This window comes from Tachypleus tridentatus, chromosome 13 (genome assembly GCF_004210375.1).
Source record: "Tachypleus tridentatus isolate NWPU-2018 chromosome 13, ASM421037v1, whole genome shotgun sequence".
NCBI lineage: Eukaryota > Metazoa > Arthropoda > Merostomata > Xiphosura > Limulidae > Tachypleus > Tachypleus tridentatus.
This window is the reverse complement of record NC_134837.1, coordinates 197,448,220-197,469,428: the sequence shown is the minus strand read 5'-3', so window position 1 is coordinate 197,469,428 and position 21,209 is coordinate 197,448,220. Positions and strand designations below refer to the sequence as shown.

The following is a 21,209-nucleotide window of genomic DNA, read 5'->3' as shown; positions in this document are numbered from 1 at the left end:
CACTAGCAACCTAAAGTATTGTAGTTTTTCAATAATGTGACATGCTGTTAAAACGCTAGTAAAATTATTTAAGAAACACTATTCTTGTATGCCAATTACAGCAATTAGTTAATAATTACTTAAGTAGCCAGCTTCCAACATGTTTTAAGTACTTAGCGATGCAGTCGGATTCATTTTGTATATTGGCATTTTGTATTTATATCTAATTTCCATCACTTATTATTTAATCTGCTTATATTACATTGCAGATGATAATCTGTGAACACATATTACATTTTTAAGATATAAGTAGTCGTCTAAGATATTGCATTTTTCTATAATCACTTAGTGGTAAAGTAACACTGTCACCTCGGCCCTCTCTAGAGCAAAAAAACCACCAATGTATTTTAACCTATCCTCATAAGATAACCTCATCAAACTTTGAATCATACTATGATTTGTTTTGTTTTTTAAGTCCTTTCCAACAAATCAAACTTCTTTCATGAATAAGGTAACAAAAACTGAATGTCGAATTCATAGTAAATTGGTAACATTTTCAATCATACTTAACATTTTTATGTATACAGTCTAAAATCTTATTTGGATTATTACGAGCTAACATATATTGTAATAGGTATGCCTACAGTACTTTCTTCATCAACTTTGAGTTTCCCTCACAAAGCTGTAAAATAATGAATGTTGCAATAACTAATATTCATAACCGTATGTTTATTAAGGTTAAAGTACATCAGATAGTAGCTCAACTCACTATGTAGTCCATATCATCCATAACACCAGTTAACTTAGTATTATTTGCAGTGGCTAGGTGGTTAGGATGCTTGACTCGTAACCTGAGGATCATGGGTTTGAATCCCCATTGCACAAAACATGCTTGCACTTTTCACCTTGGGAGCATTATAGTTTGACAATCAATCCCACTATTCATTGGTAAAAGAGTAGCCCAAGAGTTGGTAGTAGGTGGTGATCACTAGCTGCCTTCCCTCTAGTCTTACAGTGCTAAATTAGGTATGGCTAGCACAGATAGCCCTCGTGTAGCTTTGCACAAAATTTAAAAACAAGCAAATCATTTGCAGACTAACCATTTCACTTTTGTGCTTTTTTTGATGTACAGGTACAATGCACATCTGTTGTTCATGCCCCTTTAAAAGTATTGTTCTCTATCAAGATAAGCTTTTATATGTGAAATATTTTCCAAGATTTTAAAAGTGGTAAGCTGTTTATGCCATTTTTTGGTTCAGATTACATCATTTGTGTCAGATAAAAATTAATTTGCTATTTACAACTTTTAACTCATTGGTTGTATTGAAGGATACAAAAAAGTTGAAATCATTCTACATGATTATTACCATTTAATCTTTTTTTTATACTACAAATTATAAAGTCATTTTTATTCTTTAGACAATTCTTGTTTACTAGAATTTAGCAGTTTATTCATGGTTAATACAGAAAATAACATTACGTAAGAAAAATAAAAATGAGAATTTCATGTACTAAAACAGTCAGATGCACCACCAGAACTGTACTAAATGTGAAATGTTTATACTAATCCTACACCAAACACCTATAAATTAACCTAAATTAACAGTAGCAGCATATACCACATCAGCAAGTATTCTGATAATTTATCTGAAAGGTCTTTAAATCTAGACATTTAAATCTGTCCCACAGTGTGACAAGTAGTGTAAAGTTTACCGTTTCATTTAACTGACTTTCTGCAAGCATGTTGCAATTTCTTGTTCCATAGTGCATACATATAATGATGTTTTTGTTATATTCCTAAGTTATTTTTAAATCTATAAAGAATCACAGGTGTCATGACTACCAATTCCCTGTAACAAACAGAAAACTAATCAATTAATCCAGCCATGTTTCTTCCAAATGCTCATCAAATCTTTTCTTAAACTCCAATAAATTCCTCCATTATATATGATAATTTGTTCCAAAAAGTAAATACTTTTGGCTGGAGTACTAAAACTACCTCATCTGCAGATTTAAGTGTACTTGTAGCCTTTCTTTGAACCCTTTAGAATAGCATGATCTTGTGACACATATAATGAAACCACAGTCATTTTAAACCTGCAACCAGTTTAATACTTCTACAACCCCAAATTCTTTCAGATTTACCATTTCAAAGAAGATACTGCTCTGAAGGCTTAAAAGTCAGACAACCCACATGCCAATAAATTTTTCATTATCCTTCTAATTAAGAGGATTTCAGTGTGAATTATATTAATATATGTTATGCATGTATAAGCTTACACTTACTATAATTAGATGTAAACTGCTATGTGCTTTTTCAACTAACCATTTGATATCTATAAAATCATAACATTCTTGTTAGTCTAAAAGATCTATGGTTTAGTATCATCAGGAAAGTTAACAAAATACCCAGATGTGTTCCTGTCAGGGAACTATTTCTGATGAAACTCTAAGACAAGATTTAAAATTTGAAAATTGTGACTGTTAAGTAAAAGATAATGTAGAACATATTTGGAAATATTTTAAAATTCTTTTTAATTCAAGATGGGTATGATGTTAAGGAAGAGGTAACATTGAATACCAACTTAATAAGATTACTAAATATGTAAAGAAAATTAGAAATAAATGTCATATGTTTAAGAAGCTCAGGCTGACAGATAGGAAAATCTACAGAACTGTGGGAAATCTAAGGATTTGATTAGAAAAGATATCAGAAAATCAGAAAGAGCTCATGAAATACAGATGGTCAATAATGTTAAAACTAATACAGCTGATTTTAAAAAAAAGTTAATAAAATAAGATCTAAGCTCTTAAAGATTTCTGTTGGAGTCTGTGATATTGCTGCACATCATACTATAATGGAACTCTTGCTTATGTTATACTAGAAAAACATTTTTATTATGAGATGTGCAACCCTGAACTTTGTAAAAATTTTATCATGTGTACCTGTAGATATGCAATAGGGGTAACAATTTTCCTGTTTTTCCTCCATTTTCCATCATAGAGAACTTTAGTTTTCTCCATTCTCATGGTGCAGATATGATGCCATGAATATATCATATATGGATTTAATGCACCAACACCATCCATATAAATATAGTGGTACTGACTATTATATGTCCATATGAATACTTCATAGGTTGTGGATGGATCTTCACCAAATTTGGCATGAAGGTTTGTTTGGTTCATGTTTGATACATGCAAGTTCATGGTTTCACATTTTGTGTTTTGCTGTTTTTATGAGAGGAAACAACTTTTTATATCCTAAGATAACCTTTCTTTAATCATAAATTTACGTAACTTCCGTCCAGGGTACGGGTACCCGAGCTAGGTTTTTAGCTGTTTTCTTTCTTGTTGATATAAAAGAGGGTGTTAACAGTATTTATGATCCTATGGGAAATATGAAAGTGACTTAAATCATCTCTTGGTGATAAGTGTAGAAATTCCAGGACCTGGAAAGTTATGTCCAAGATTTTAAAGGAGGTGTGAGTTTGGATATGTGAGCCTCTTTAATTTTTGGCAGGTCAGTATGCTCTGGGTAAGTACATGAGGATTGGAAAGTTACTGAGCTATTTCTGTTTTTAGAGGGAGTGATAAGAATTGTCCTGGAAATTAGTTATTTAGTCTTCTGCAGTTAATAAGTTGGAGAAGAATTGTTAAATGAAATATTCTTTAGTGAAATGCTAGAAACATACATCCACTAAAAGAAAACCTTGCTGTTTTAATCTGTTTATTTATTATAAGGATGTTGCTTGTTATAGGAATGAAGGAAGGAGTTAGTGAACTTAGATTTTCAAAAGAAATTTGTTAAAGTACCAAAAGGAAAGATAAAATCACATCTGTAATGGATGAGGAAAGTGTAATTAATTAGATTGGAGTATTAACTATGTGAGAAAAAGCTGTATTGAGACTGACTTGGATCAGTTGGTAGGTTAATAATAGTAAGTGTAAGTGCAAGGTAATGCATGTAGGTTATCATTAGAACTGTTACTTTGATGCATTTATTAGTTTCAGGTAAAATAACCAGTTAAGTTAAATTACGATTAAATCAGTTATTGTCAACAAATCAATACAAATGGTTCTGATTATTACTGTCTTGTATTATATTAACTGTCTGAGTAATTGATATATTGGCATTATGATTGGTTTTGTTTTTGGTAATTTAATGTTATTCAGCATTGTTAATTATAGTCATGGTGCATGAAAATAATTAGTTAATTGAAATTAGTGTTTAAAATTATTCTTATCTATTTATGTCTCATGAAAATAATTGATTAGTTGAATGTTACTGGTTAACAATCCCTGTGATTAATTGGTTAGCAAATTCTACTAAAGACTCAGTCCTAGTGAATCACATTTTTAATAAATGTGGAATACTCTCAATGAAAAAAAAACTTATCTTGGTAGATAAGTTAAGGAAGCCATTAGAGTAGTACTTTGTTGTTAATAGTAAAGGATTTTGGATCTAATGCCTGTGTATTTTTCACACTCACGACCGGTAAACTGCTGGGCCAAACCTGGCATATACTCTTATGTCCCTTCGGAAAGTGATGGGAGAGGGGATAAATGTTCAGAGCTTACTTGTTGTATCTTCCTTGTGTGTGTTGTCATATTAGCTTTCTTGTATGTGTGTAAACAAACAAATCATTGAGAATTACTAATTAATTGCTAATTTTCAGCTCTTCTTATGACCCCATTAACCTCTGTATCTTCCTTATGTGTGTTATAATATTAGCTGTCTTGTACATGTGTAAACAAACAAACAAATCCTTGAGAATTAATAATTTATTGCTACTTTTTAGCTCTCCTTATGACCCCATTAACCCTTTATTACCTCCACCCATATATTTATGCATGCTTGACATCATCATCTCCTGTACATTTATGCCAAGTACTGTAATGGAAGAAATCTTCCATGGCTATTCTAAATCTTTTTTTTACTATCATTTAAGTCTTCAGATTTTCTGACATCAGCTTCCAATATATTGTTATTAAGAGGAACCAAAGTAATAAGCCAAGGGGTTTTTCCTCATTTTTAGATTTATTAACTTTAGGTGGATACTTTCAATTATATTGAGTGCAACTTTTCCCTCCTTTGTATTTCTCTTCCTTCATCATGTGCATGAGAATGTGGATTAGAGTTATTAAAGAAAAGATATAGAAATACAAGTAAATGGAAACCATTCTTTTTTGAAGACACCAAGTTTAATCTATTTCTCAAGTCTCAGAGTTGTCTAGGAGTTTCCAAGTATAGAAATTATTCATTGATGTATCCTATTTGTTGCACTACATTAAGAAACTAATATTTATAAGCTTTACTCAATACTTGCTGCAGTCTTCAAATTAATGTAATGTTTTTTTATATATATCACTAGTGTTTTAATTTTTTGTTCTCCTACATTAAACTACTTTTTACAATTGCTATTTGTCTGTGGAATAATTTCTTTGACAAGCTTGAAAACCATTTAACACCTTAGAAACTTGTATACTACCATCTGTTGTTGTGTGATACATTTTGCTATTTGTTTAGAATCATATACTTGGTGTTTTCTTTTTGTGCTCTATTTATTTTTGAGTTGGTTTATCTGGGAGACTTAGATACATCTTGAGCACATTGTTAGTGAGTACATACTTTTCTTTTTAGTCTATTTTTATTTAGAGTCTTGATTAATTTGACACATTTCCTCTTTTTGTATTTTTATTTAAATATATGTTGCAAAGGTTTGACCTTTTTTATTGACCAGTATAGTACTTGTTTTTCATACTGTGTATCCTCAAAGTGCATAACTATATTTAAATTTTTTTCCTTTTGGAATTAAATACAACCTTGTAAAAATTCTACCTCCTTATGTCCATATGTTTCTGACAAGAGTGATCTCCCAAAAGCTGTCACGTTATGGTAGATAGACTCACAAATGTACGAGTGTGACAAGTTATTCACATGTAAATGCTAAGAAAGTTGATATGGGTGGAAGATGTTTTTTTCTCTCTCTCTCAATACTTGTTAAAAGATAGTATAATATTTAATGGATTTTGAAATTTTTTGTTTCAAAGGGCCATTCTATACAGTTAGATACATCATAGCTGCATTCCAATTCCAGATGTCTGATTCAGATGTTGAGATAGAAGAAGAAAGTGAGGATGACTGTTATGACGACTACTACAATGCCCTTGATGATAATGAAATTGATCAAACAGATCCTCGTCAGAATGATCCAGAGTACTTTGAATTCGAATGTTTAAGCATACAGGACGTGGAACGTTTGCTGAATGAATGTGTGGAAGCTTTATGTGCTAGCTTACAGGTAACAGTTTTGTTTTTAATACTAATGAAAGCAGGTTAACATTTTGTAGCACTTTAAATTGTGTTATTAAAAATAGTCATAGATACAGTAGTTCAAAGTTCAGTACTAAATGTGATCCAGTTATTACCCAAATGCATTACTTTGTACTTGCTATAATTACATAGTTGACAACTTCCCAGTTGACGTTAAGCACAGTGTAATATCACTTCATCTCAAATACAGCTTGTAACCTGTTTGAGGAAATACTGTATGAATAAATACAATGGAAACAAATTGTGTAGGACTTAGCAAAAAAAAACAACACACATAGTATGTGTAAATAAAACGACATGCATTAAGAGCATGTATCTTGTGTATTTAAATGTAGTTCTTCATTTAATTTGATGTCAGTGTTTATCAATATACAATTTGGAAGGCAGATTAAATATTATAGCAGCTATACTTGTAAAGATGTTAATATAACTTTTTAGAGTGGGGCAGTTAGTGGTACTACCTTATCATTTGATCAGTACATTATTTCTTAAACCATAGTATGTTTACCCCAAAAACAAAGTTGACAACAGGTGCTGCTAGACAGTTGCCCTTCCTTTAGTGAGCCGTTTAGCAAGAAAGTTAAATGAGAGTTAGCGGCAGGTACTATCATATATTACCTTATCTTTTGTCAGCAATTCAAAATTAGTGACTGTAGCATATAGTCTTAGCAAATTTTCCATGTCAAAAACCAGGTGAGAAAGTTTGGTGGCAATATTTTGATGACTTGTATCATTGGAATAATAGAAAATAGTGAAAATTAAAAACCCTAATTTTGATTAATTTTGTGACATTTGATATAATTGTAATTTTCATTAATTGACTGCTGGAATAATCAAAGAAGTCATAATTGGAAACCTTAATTTTGATTTGTTGATTATTTGTGTTACAGTTAGTGTAATCATAATTCCAATTGATTGAATGTTAGGATAATCAAAGAGTAGAGATTGGAAGTGCCAATATAGATTAATCAATTTAATTGTAATTTCATTTGATTAGTATACACTTAACTAAGTAGTTGCTGGTCATTGTTAACCAATTATTTTGCTCAGCTCTATCACTTTTTAACTTTTATTTGTAGATATTTTGCCATGGATGACATGTTTAACACCTATATGTGGTTCATGGTGAATTATTCACCAGTCAGGAATAGAATACTTCTTTTGATTAAGAATATTTGTATAGTGAAATTTTTAAACAGTTTAGGGCTACATATTATATTTAAAACAAATAGAAGTTTGTTATTCTCTGTGGAAATGGAGAAATTTGCATGATAAGACATTTTGGATAGTAGGAGGCTCAAAAAATATAACCTTATTTGTAGCAGTGCCATTATACACAAAGGGAAGATTGGGGTTACAGAAGAGATTCTCTGACTCAAAAAACAAAACACAACAACATTGCAGTGAAGGTGAGGATTCACTAGGTAACACATAATAATTTTTTAATAAGACAATAGAGACTCCCAAGCTGAATATACAGGATCTTCTATAAGAGCTGAATGATCAGTTAATTGCTAAATTGCATTCAACTAGTTATTCTAACATAAGAATGGAATAAAAAATAGTAATAAGTGGAAACACAAATTTTGACTAGTTGAAATATCATTCTGCTTAAAAGTTAAGATGGATTTTGTCAGAATATTTGGTTTTAGAATAGATATTGGTAAACAGCAAAACCCATTCTTAACACTTGTGATAAAAATCACTTGAACTGTATATATTTTTTTATTCAACTTCCTCTTTATTTGTTCTTTGAAGATTTCAGATGAACATTCTGTAAACTGTTATTTGTCTCTCATAAGTCACTGTCTGAGAGACTTTTTGTTCAGTACCAGAACTTATCAGCAAAGCTAAACAATGTGAAATGGGTGTCTAACTGAAACAAATTTTATAAATATACAGTATAAGAATTTCAAACTTGCAGTTAAGACTTCAATAGCAATAATGTGACCAAGGAATTAAAGTGTGGTTTTTACACATTATTTCTTTTGAGATTAAACATGACAGAACAAGTGATTCTGTAGTATTTGAAATGTTTCATTTTTTCATGTATTTGTGTGACATCTTTCAGCTTCTAAAAATATTGTATTAAAGCAAGTATGCAAGATTAAATATATATGTATGTTATACAGAAACTTACAGGTACATAATGGAAGTTTATTCTTTTTGTTATACTTTAACTGTGAATCTTAAACTTAATTTACCCAAATTAAGTTTGAAGATAAGCTAAAGACTTGTAGAAAATTTCACAGGTAGATTTTAATGATATGCTTAAAAGTTTTATTGTCAAAACAGTTTTTTTTAATTGCTGAAATCCTGTTTAACTCTTTCACTATCAGGCTTATTTTTAGATACACAATAAAAAACAAAAATATGTGGTTTAATACTTCATTAATTATTTGAAATAGGTCAACTTTAGAAAGTTTTAAATAAAATACCTTTTCTTTGTGGTGGTGTGTGTTGTGTTTTCTTATAGCAAAAGTACATCATGCTATCTGCTGAGTCCACCAAGAGGAATCAAACCTCTGCTTTGTGGTGGTGTGAAATTCCAAGTTCTTATAGTAGTCTATAAGGGATGTGTGTGTGTGTTTACAAATGCAGTTACTGTAGTGAAAGAGTGAAGAGCATAGAAGAGCTTAATTTACTTTTCTTAAACTCTGTGGATTTAAGAAACAAATCTTCAAAATATTTAAAAATAAAATACATTTTATGATTCTAGATGTAAATTTATTGCTGTTTTGAAAGTCTTGAAAAGAGTTTGAGAAATCTTGTTTTATAATTGTATTTCAATTTTACTTACACTTTTGTAAATGTTATGAAACTTTCAGCAAACACTGACTTTTAGGCTTGATTATACTTTATTTTTTAATACTGAAGATTTTTATGTGCATGTAATTGTCTCACAAATACTTCAATTACTCCAACTGAAGTGGCGCACACATTAGGATGAGCCTACTAGAAATAATGTTACATTTGAGTGTATATGAATCTGTGATTATACTGTTTAAAATTTATGTTTTTTCTTAAACTAAAAGGTGATGCCATCACTGGCCAAAGTACTTCTGCACACACACAACTGGACAGAACTAGACGTAATTCCTGCTTACCGACAAGATGCAAATAAACTGCTCTCTGATTCCAGAATAAAACCACTCCGACCTCCTGAGGTTGACATGCAGGTAAGTTTGATAATATACTTGTTAAAAACGTACATGGTAGTTTCTTGATTCACACGTGAAGGACTTGGGTGGGTTAGTTCTTCCTTGATTTCATCATAGTTAACTACTTCATTTACGTGTCAAAAACTTGTATGTGAGTTTTTTAATTTACACAATAAAGACCATATACACAAGTTCTTATGTTTTAAAAGTCATATAGTATAGGTTTTTAATTCATAGCTTAGCAGTATTTACAAATCATGAAGCATATAGATACAGATTACAGGTGTTATGTGTTAATACAAGGACATTGTATCTAAATCAGTAGCAAAAAGGTATTGATTAGACTCTACTATCAGATTTATTTTCATCTCGCATTTATATTATGCCATAACAAATGAAAATCTACATGGAATTTGTCAATAAATTGTATGTACATCTTGAATATCTTTATGCAACTGCAATATTTTGCCTTATTTTAATCAAACTTTTTCAACTTTATATTTGTTTCATGCAAGTAAATGGCACACACACACATATGTATATATTTTGATCAGGGATAACAAAATACTAAACCCCTGAAAAAAATGTCCATGCTTAACTATAAGATACTTCTTTTGTGTGGTGGGTGTGTGTAAGAAACCTAAATATAGACATACATATGTCTACAGGTTATAAAGTGGTAGCAATGAACCTTGTTTTGGTAGATTTGTCTATAGAATAGGAGCCATAAAGAAAGTTGCAGATAAATGTTAGACTTTGTAGTATAGCCAGATGATCAAATCAATATAATTTATTATCTATGAATACTGACTACATCAGTTGGGTTCCCCACTGGTACACCAGTAAGTTTATAGATTTATAACTTTAAAATTAGGGGTTTGATTCCCCTTGGTGGACTCAACAGATAGCCCAATGTGGCTTTGCTATAAGAACACACACACACATCAGTTGGTTTCAAAATAGTTGATTAATTAAAATTGTTTCTGATGGTTACTATTTACAGTTATTCCAGTTATTCATTTAAATGTTCTATTATCATTCTTGTTATACACAAAGCTACGACATGTACTTCCAAATTTATTGTAGTTGACAAGCTGAAACAATGTGGCTTCCAACCTACCAAATCATCAATTAGACATATCTCTTAATATTCTGATACCTACTTTTATTTTTTTACTTTCATGGTATTCTTGATAAGTAACAAACATAGGTTATTTTTTCATCTGTGAGTTATTTCCATAAACTAATCTATGAACATCTTTTGGCCATCATTTTGAGATATTGAAGCTATTATTTAGAACTTGATTAACTTTGAAACTAGACAAACTACATGTTGTTTAGTGGCTCTATACACCTTCTATTATGTATGAATTTTAAGTTTTTATACATGGGGATAAAACATCTACAAGAAGTTTTAGTTTACCTATAATACTATAACTGACATTTTTGCCAAATTGAAAAGGTTTCTTAGCTTCGTATGTCTTGCCAACCAAAAATATGTCTTTTCTTTGGATAACATTAAACTCCAGTACTTTCCAGCTGTATTGGAAAAATCGTAATCATGGATTGAGTGTAAAGAAGTGAATTTTTCGTTAAATTACCTACACTGAAACTCAACAGTAAGTCTCTGATTTGCAAAGCTGAAAGTTAGGTTTTAATAACTGTGGTAGGCACAGCACAAATAGCCAATTGTATAGCTTTATTATGAACAAAACTGTGTAGTTCATAAATCTCAACTTATATTTCCTGTACTGAGCCTTGAACATGCAAGTTTGTACTTGTGTCATTGATACAGTGTTTGAAGATTTGTTAATGATGAAATGTTCCAAATCAAACTTGATCATTTTAACTAGGTGATCAGAAGTAGCAACAGTATTCTCTGTCCTATTTGTCTGCAGACATTTCCTGGTGAATATTTTCGTAATTTGTCCTGTGCTCACTACTTCTGCAAGGAATGTTGGGCTATGCATTTTGAGATTCAGATAATGCAAGGTGTTACAACAGGTAAGCTATTTTGTATTATTAATAAATACGTGTTATATTATATTTAAGTCCTCCATAAGTACTGTGAGTTGAAGTTACACTGTATTTATTGTGTTTATTATTACATTTTTTTCATGCAAATATTGAAGTGACATGAAACAAACGTTTTGCTATTTATAAAATTTCTTGACAATAGAGGACAGTTTATGGTCATCTCTGTTTAAATTCAGATACTTTTAATGGCTATTCCATTTTGATATCTTACTTCCTCTCACAAAACATCTTTATTTTTATCACTCAGTATAACATGTAATATTTGCTCACCCCTAGTCCTGATACTCCCACCTACCTTCATGTGGTTCATTTGCATGGCTGCATTCAAATAAGCATGTGACAACTCTGCATCAACTGCCCCCCCGCTAGTACAGCGGTATGTCTCCGGATTTACTACGCTAAAATCAGGGGTTCGATTCCCCTCGGTGGGCTGAGCAGATAGCCCTTTGTGGCTTTGCTATACGAAAAACACACACACTGCATCAACTGTGTTAACTACAATGGTCCACATACTTCCTATTTTACTTCTTGCCCTAAATGGGTGAAAGAGAAGTACAACGTCTCAAGACAGTTCATAATATTACTTATCCAGAGACTCAGAAATTACTATTCCCAATTCCATCTGAGACTTATGCTGCTGTAATCCGTTCCACTACTACAGTAAGAGTCCAGACAAACCTTTCTCTGCCTCCTACAGAATCCTTAACAGCACATCTTAATCTAGTACCCTCCAAAATTAACAAAGTTAACGAATCAGTATCTACTTCTATCTCTGTCCCTACCACATCTTCCAGTCATTGCCCAACTTCACCTTGTTCAAGCCCAGGTGTTTCCATGGGGTCTTCCTCTCTTGACACCTCAAAAATTAAACAACCCATTTATTCATGTCCTCAATCACTGGAATGTGTGTCTACAAACTCCAACCTGCCTAATCGATTCAGAACAAGATCACTAGAAGGTGTCAGAACCACATCCAGTAAAGAAAAAAAGTGCAGTTGCAAGCAGAATGTCTCCGTGCAATATTCTCCTCCAAAATGAAGACAAATAGCCATGCTGATCCAATGGAACTGTCAAGGTTTCCAATCAAATGTGAATGATATCAAGGTTTTGATTGACTTTTATCATTCCAAATGTCTTTCTTTACAGGTAACATTTTTAAAACCTACTGATACAATCAAAACTCGACAATACTCCTTATATCGAAATGACAGGTAATGTGTAGGACAAAGACATGAGGGAGTAGCACTGCTGGTTGGTCAACATGTGGCAACCCAGTCCTTGTCATTGAATATACCCTTGGAGGCTGTAGCCATCCATATCTCCTTGGATCGTACCATCACTGTTTGCTCTCTGTACCTTACCCCTGGAAAAAATTATCATCTCTCAGATCTTTATGCCCTCATTGAGTAACTGCCAACTCCCTTTTAATTTTGGAGGATCTTAATGGGCATAATCCCCTCTGGGGTGGTTCTAATATTAATGTGAGGGATCGTGCTATAGAGCATATGCTCCTGAATCACAACCCATCTCTCTTTAGTACTGGCTCTTACACTTATTTTCATGCACCTAGTCAGTCATTTACTGCTATAGATCTTTCTATCTGCTCCCCTTCCCTTTTCACTTGCTTTTTTTGGGAGTTTGGCATCAATCCATGGGGTAGTGATAATTTTCCTATCATGTTAAGGGAGACTGGCCGTGGTCAGCGCCACCTGACCTGTGTGCCTCAGTGGAAGTTGGACCAGGCCAACTGGCCCTCATTCACTGCTCTCTCAGAACTTGATCCTGCCATCTTATGTAAATCATCGATAGATGATTGTGTAGCAGCAGTAACTAACTGTATTGTCCAAGCAGGTGCTCAGTGCATTAAATGCACATCTTTCCCACGGCATTCCCACCCTTGGTGGAATTCTGCTTGTTCTATAACACAAAAAGCCCAGAAATGTGCTTGGGATACATTTTGTATCACTTACAAACTGCATTGCATTTCAGCAAGCCCATGCACAGGCTCGGTGAATTAGATGTCAAAGCCAGAAGGATTCTTGGATTAAATTTACCTCCAGCATTTCTTCAACCACCAGTTCAAAAGTCGTATGGGACAAGATTCAGAAGGTGAGTGGACGGTATACTTCTGCCACCCTCTGTATCTTAATATTCAATGGTCATAAAGTTCCTAATGCACAGAGCATTGCCAATACTTTTGGTGAATGTTTCTCTCGTGTATCAAGCTCTTCAAATTCGCCCCTTCCTTCTTAGCTATTAATACACGAGAATATTCAGCATTTTTTAATGAACTGCTGATTTCAGGTCTGTGTGGGCTCAACATTTTCCTGGTTTTTTTTTCCCACAGGAACTTGGAGTCCCTCAGGGCTGTGTTTTGTGTGTCACACTTTTCATTATAAAGATTAATGACATCAGTGAACAGCTGCAACCTACAGTTTCAAATGGTATTTTTGTTGATGACTTTCACATCTCATGTCAGTCATCAAATATGAGGTTTATTGAGTGGCAGCTACAAACTGCAATTGATCATATACTTAAGTGGAGCACAACAAATGATTTTCAACTTTCTTGTCTAAAACTGTTTGTGTACATTTCTGCTGCCAACAGGGTATTCATCCACATCCAGAACTTTGTATTGATGATGCTGTACTTCCTGTCATCCCTGAGGCAAAGTTCTTAGGTCTTATATTTGACTGTAAAATAAACTTTATTTCCCATATCAATCAACTTTGTATCAAATGTATAAAATCACTGAACATCTTCCGTGTTCTCTCTTCCACCTCTTGGGAAGTGGATCGATATTCTGTGCTTAAAATTTATTATGCTTTTAATCGATTCAAACTTGTCTATGGTTTATAGTTGTGCCAGAATCTCAGCACTGAAAATGTTGGATCCTATCCACCATCAGGGGCTTTGGCTTTGCACTGGGACCTTTTGTACTTTTCCAGTCCAAAATTTGTATATGGAGTCCCTTCTGTATATTTGCCTTTTGCAACTGTCTCTTATGTATGCTTTCAAACCTCACTCTTTACCACAGCATCCTACCTGGGGTTGTATTTTCCATCCTCAGTGGGTCACACTTTTCTATAATAGAAAATCTGCCATTGTTCCTTTTAGCCTTCGTATTCAGGCACAATTAAAAAAATTGGACATATCTTTGAATAGCGTAGCAGTGTCAACAGTTTGGCCTCTTCCACCATGGCTAATTACTTCCCTCAACTGTGACCTATCTTTGATTCATCTGAGGAAGGCCATTACTCCCAATTGGAAATATCGCTCTTTATTTGCTGAACATCTTTCAAACAATCCATCCATTCACTTATATAAGGATGGTTCAGAATTAGGTGCGTGTAGGTTCTGCCTTAGTTTGTTACAGTTTGGTTGTAGTGCACAGAAACTGTAGAGGGAATTCAGTATAGATCATACAATTCGTATATTGCATAGTTTCAATATGATTCACTCAGCTGTCTATTGGTCCTGACATCACCACCGTACCTGTTTTATACATGGATTATGGTTCAGTTATCAAACCCCGACTGCATACCAGTTGGCAGTAGAACTGGAGTGAGCAACAAAATATTAAGCTTTATCAAATTAAGCCTTCTTTAGCTCTTTAGCCATCTTGTTTCTGTAAAGATGGAAGGGAGGAACTTGTTTTGGCTAGACTACATATTGTTCACAGTTTTTTAACTCACCACATCCTTTCATCTGGTACTGATGCATCAGTGTGTGGTCTGTGTGGCACTCAGGTCACAATCATACATATTTTATTATCATGCTGTCGTTACAAATAAGAACAATGCTGCCATTTTAAACATATTTTCAAGGTAGGTTTTCCCTTGACATTAGCCAATGTCATAGGTGATACTGGCTGCCTCGCTCATGTTTTACATTTTTAAGAGCCATTGGTTTTTTTTAACTTAATTTAAGGTTTTTATTGGACTATATACTGTTTTAGCATGATTTCTTTTACACATTTTAATTGTTATTTTAACCTTAACCCAGGACTGGAAAAGCCAATTTCAGGTGGTTGACAGCAAGTTTGAACTTAATGCTTCAGTCTTCCTGGCAGGTCTCAATTTTACATATTTTTACATTCATTTCCATATACCATTATAGTGTACTACATATTGTTTGATGCAGATAGCCTAATAGCTTTGTGCCAATAAACATGAAATGCCTACTCTGCATCAACAATAGAGTGACACACCCTCCTAGTGCAGCTAACTCCATCTACATGACAAAACCCAATCTTCTACAGTGATTGGACATCTTGCTCAATTTTTGTTTGATTTACTTTTTGATTAATCACTGTTACCATTGTAACTGTATCTTCTGTTTCATCTTCGTGAGAATTTTTTTTTTGCATTTGATTTGTTACTGTTTAATCAATTTCATCTATTTAAATAATGGTTTCACATTGATTTCTGTGGTTGTACATACCACTGTAGTACTAATAAGTATTAATATCAAATCACAGCTATTACCTATATGCTTACAAATCTGCTGGCAACCAGTCTGCTCCAACAGCTTCAGGTTTCTGATTCACTGTTATCTGCTGAGGTAGTCTGCAAGGAGATGGCCTCCTTTATATGGGCTGGAGGTCCTGAACATCAACTAATTTTCCCCTTCCCAGAGGAGTTGTAACAGGATTACAAGGATGTGGACAGCATTTTTACACCTCTTTTCTTTGGTGCAACTTTATTCTCAAACTGTTGAAGTGTCCTGACCTTTTTCTCCCTTCGTGGTTTTGGTATCACAGATTTACACCGAAACAAAGCCTTGGATATGATGGGGAACTTTCTCGTTGAAAGAGCTGCTTTAAGTAGTATTACACGATTTTTTTTTTTTAACCAGTTGTTTTCTGTTGTATTAGTTGAATTGAAACATGAAGCTCAAATTTGTGTGGGTCAAATAATAAACAGTTGACATTTACCTTCCCATCATGTCCAAGCTGTGATTCTCATTGGATTGAATGGAGAAACCCTGATTCTGGCTGCCTGTAGAAAGTACCACTTTGGATAGCCTATTATAGATAGGGTGTAGCTATTATCAGTCTTGACCTTTCCAGAAGTCACTTTTGATATCTTCCTGTCTCCTTCAGGTTTTCTTATTCCCTTGTCCTAGGAACATTTGACTATTGTGACATCAAGCCTTGTTTAACAGTGAATAGGAAACATTATGCTTGTGTATTTTTTTAACCCTTCCAACTGCAATCCAGTTATAATCTAGATGATATACAGGGATTATGTATAACAATATTCCAATCCATCAGGGGTTTTGTTTTGTTTCATAGTTTGATGCTGAAGTGTTTTTGTTCCAGATTTACTAATTTAGTGGCCAAGGTAATGCTTGTTTTAACTGGGGACACTTGTCAAGTATATGTGTATTTTCTTAGGGCTAATGTTACCTGTAGGTTTATGTTTATGCTATGAAATTCAGCAGTAATACAATATATATATAAAGTTTAAAGCAGTGATTTTATATAAAAGTGGTAGGTTTTTTAGCATGTTTGTATGTTTTTTCATTCCATTTAAATTGTCCATGGAATGCATAATTTCTGTCTTCCATACTTATGTTTTTAAATGTAATTCGATTATATAAGAATTTTTTTCCATCACATTTGTATATTATAAACATGCTTGTACAAATGGATAGGTTTTGTTACCACATTTATATGTTATAAATGTACTTATACAAAATGATGGAGATTTCAGATGTTGTTTCTTGAGCATTTACTTGTTCCTATCAACAAAATAAAAACCGTTGATTTTTGTTCCAAATACTGAATTTAACATTTATAAAGAAGTGAAATATGATATTTGAATGTAAGTCAACAAATGCAATAAAGTGGCTGTTGACCCATGACCTATCATGATAGTGTTAACCAAATTGCATGGGTGCACAGAGCCAAAACAGCTGTTGTATGCTTTTTTATTTCATTGCAAAAAATTACTGGTTGAAGTAGTTTAAAACTTTTGATTACAAAATAAAATATTTTTATGTATGGTATTTACATGAGGTTCACATTTGATAATTCTGAAACATTTCATTATGATACATTTGTTTTTCCAAAACAATTAAGACTTCCCTCATTGTAGATATTTTCAGTTTTTCCTACATTCTTATAAAACCCATCAGAAAAGTTTTTATTTTATAAAACTAAATTCTGTTTTGATTTGAAGTATACCTCACTATATTTAAGATCTTTGATATAAAATTAAAATAACATTTTGATTATTCCAGTATATTAAGTAAACCAACCTGTTTTGGAGTGTTAGAAGCCTACATTTAACAAGTGTAATAAATTTTAAATCCATTTTATTGTAAGTTGTATATATTTTTAGTGGCTTTTTTAAAATTCTAATTGAAACTTTCACTTAGACCAGCTAAATAGATCCTAATGTGTAAACATGGTTTAAATTAAGAACACTCTTATCAGTGATATGGTACTTAATACTGTGAAGTGCAAAGTATTCTAACCAAGTTTACCTTAATTTTTTGGACAAAAGACATATGTTTTATTATCACACTACAATCTCATACAATATCACAATTCAAATACAGTCAAGGTGACAAAGCAAGTTTTTTTCACAAGCTTTGAATAGATCAGGACTGTAACTGTGGTAGAAGTTGTTCACAAACATCTTCTTGTTTCAACAACATGTTATCATGCTAAGCTAATTCAGGCCCAGGATGGCCAGGTAGTTAGAGTGCTCGACTTGTAATCTGAGGGTCATGGGTTCGAAGCCATGCCCCACCAAACATGCTTGCCATTTCAGCCATGAGTGCATTACAATGTGACAGTTGATCCCCCCTGTTTATTGGTAAAAGAGTAGCCCAAGTATTGGCAAAGGTGGTGATGACACACTGTCTTCCCTGTAGTCTTTCACTGCTAAATTTGGGACAGCTAGTGCTGATAGCCCTTCTGTAGCTTTGTGCAAAATTCAAAACAAACCAAACTAAACTAATTCAGTGGTGGGGGTTTTTCCCTTGGGTCAGGGTCAACTCTAAATGGTACCATATAGTTATGATTATAACATCAAAACACTCCTGAGAATTGCCATGAAAATAACATGTTTTTTGTAGAATTTTTAAGTAGGTAATATGTGAGGATCAGTCATTTTAAACACTACATGATACATTTTATTAGTTGGAACATTGATCAGTCATAATACTTTGTCTCTTCCAATTATTGTTTAGATTTTAAAATACACTGACTTTTATTGAAACTACCTGGAAAGATAGTTTATGTATAGCTTTTGAGATACAAAATGCCAAGCACCTATCATAAAGGACACTTTTGGGAAGGTTATAACAGTTAAATGGGCTTAATTTTGTTCAGTATGAAGCTTTGAGATGAAGGTAGATAAACTTTTGTTTTACAATAACTGTAGGTATGGAATGCATGGCACAAGGTTGTAATATTCTAGTGCCAGAAGACTTTGCTTTGAACATGCTCAGTAAATCCTGCCTTCGAGAAAGATATCAACAGTTTGCCTTTTCTGATTATGTAAGGGTAAGTTAGAGTACATTTATATATTTTATGGATTATACTTTTAAAAACAAAACAAGTGAATTTGCACTCTAATTTACTTGTTGGAAGGTTATTTAAACAATACAAAAGACTCATTGTGAAAAAACTGTAAAGTTTTTGAAACTCATTAAATAGCAAAACATATAGATCAACATAAAGGTGTTTTTGTTAACAGGTTACTTCCAGAGCATGGTTACATTTATGTTATAGTTTCTGTTTAATGCTGGGTCACATATATTTTTATTGTGAGACATACAGTCTGAATAGAATTAGAAATTGGACAACATTCTGGCATTTTGTCAGTTACTGTATGCTTTAACAGTTTAATGTTTAGATTTTGTTAGTTGTTCTCAAGGGAACAGTGGTAAGTCCACAGATTTATAAAATTAAAATTGGGTTTGGAATCCTTTTGTGGACAGATAGCCCATTGTGGCTTTGCTATAAGAAATATGTAGAATACACACACTTTATTCATCATAAATAGTCATAATAGATGCTGCAACAGGATGTTGTATTTCATTGGGCTAAATGAAAACCCTTGACCTAAATTTAACAGCAAAAACTGATGTACAGATGATCTAAGAAAGATTGTGCAAGATTGAAAAATTGCAGTAAATAAGTACAGTGCATAACTCTTATGTGTATTATAAGCATTTTGTCATTTGACATTGGTTTGAAAGTTAATTGAGTTCAATACTAATAAACAAATTATCATGATGTTTATAAAAGTATTTGTGATTTGGCATCTCATTGAAAGCCAGCTGTTTAAACAGTTTTACACACTAGGGGGCCCTATTTTAATTATTTTTTTCTATACTACTTCTTTTTTCTTTTCAGTTTTTTAAATTTATATTTTGGGGGTATTGTTTGAATTGGGCACCTATTAAGGTGCCCCACATGGCTGCCCTGTTCCATGTTACACTACTGTTATTTGAACAGATGTATTTTTTTTTATTCTAGTACTTCATTATTGCATTTTATACTATAATATGAACTTCAGAATGTACCAAAAAAAGATCAGAAATCTATAGTAACAGTGGTAGTTATTTAAGCAACTGTGTTTTTTTACTCTTGTTCATCATTATTTTATTACATAGTCCAATATGGAATTTAGAAATGTACCATCACACGATTGGAGATGCATGTTCACAGTGACAGATATATAAACATCTTTCTCTTTTTATTCTATTTTTTCATTATTTTATTATAGTTAGTCTAAAAATAAATATACCCAAAATAAAATTGAGTAACTTTTGTTATTTGAAATAGCAACAAAAATTGAATATAAAGACAAGCAGTAGGGTTGTAAGTTTTGTCTTATTTTTTTGACAAGTAAACTGTTACTGGAAATTGTTATTTATGCATGCTCAATAGTTCTTCATTTCGCAACTTTGAGAAACTCCTGGCTTGTTACAAAGAGCTATCTTCCAACAGGATAGGGCAATTCCGATTTTAGTCAAACTGTTAAATCAAACTAATCCAAAGCATTGGATTGATAGGGGGAGGACCTATCAAATGGCCTGCTTGTTCACCTGATTTAACCTCTTTAGATTTTCATCTCTGGAGTTTTTTGAAAACAAAAAAGTATACCATAAGAAACCAAAAGACCTTGAATATTCATTGTGCTGTCTTATCAGTCCCTGCTGCTGTGTTGGAAAATGTTTTCTCAGAATATGAATGCAGAATTAGATTAATTATAGCAAATGATGGAAGACATGTAAATGTCCATTAATTTTTAAAATTGAAACTTACAAGCCTAATTTTATTTGTCTTTATGTTCAATTTTTATTGTTTTATAAACTAACAATGTTATTCAACTTAAATTTTGGTATTTTCATTTTTGGACACCCTGTATAGTCTAATGTGTAATTTTGAAATGTGCCACCATATGATGAGAAATGCACAGCAATGGTAGTGGTTATTTAAATAACTGGATTGTTTTTTTTATTCTCTTTTTTCACTCTTTTATTTCTTGCTCTGTGTTGTTTGTATTAATATGAATGTGAGCTTCAGTTGTGGATTTTGAATAGTTCCAAAGAAATATTATTTGGAGATAATTTTGTTTGTAACACTTACATATTACTTTTGAAAAGTACTCTTTATTTCTTTCCTTTAAAAAAGGAAACACTTTTTTTCTTTCAATTATTCCAGTTCTGAT

General features: G+C 32.6%; 1 protein-coding gene across 8 annotated transcripts in view; it reads left to right on the top strand.

Annotated features, from left to right (window-relative positions):
* The window catches only part of ari-2 (E3 ubiquitin-protein ligase ari-2), a 47,702-nt gene that overhangs the window by 1,589 nt on the left and 24,904 nt on the right, over window positions 1–21,209 (top strand). For 2 of the 8 annotated variants that reach the window (XM_076480412.1, XM_076480420.1), the window contains exons 2-6: window positions 6,034–6,284; window positions 7,639–7,725; window positions 9,352–9,495; window positions 11,331–11,481; window positions 18,912–19,033. In XM_076480412.1, the coding sequence (XP_076336527.1) occupies window positions 6,081–6,284; window positions 7,639–7,725; window positions 9,352–9,495; window positions 11,331–11,481; window positions 18,912–19,033 (708 nt within the window). In that variant the 5' untranslated portion in view covers window positions 6,034–6,080. The remainder of the gene's footprint in view (window positions 1–6,033; window positions 6,285–7,638; window positions 7,726–9,351; window positions 9,496–11,330; window positions 11,482–18,911; window positions 19,034–21,209) is intronic. The other 6 variants (XM_076480413.1, XM_076480414.1, XM_076480416.1 and 3 more) reach the window with 6 other exon arrangements.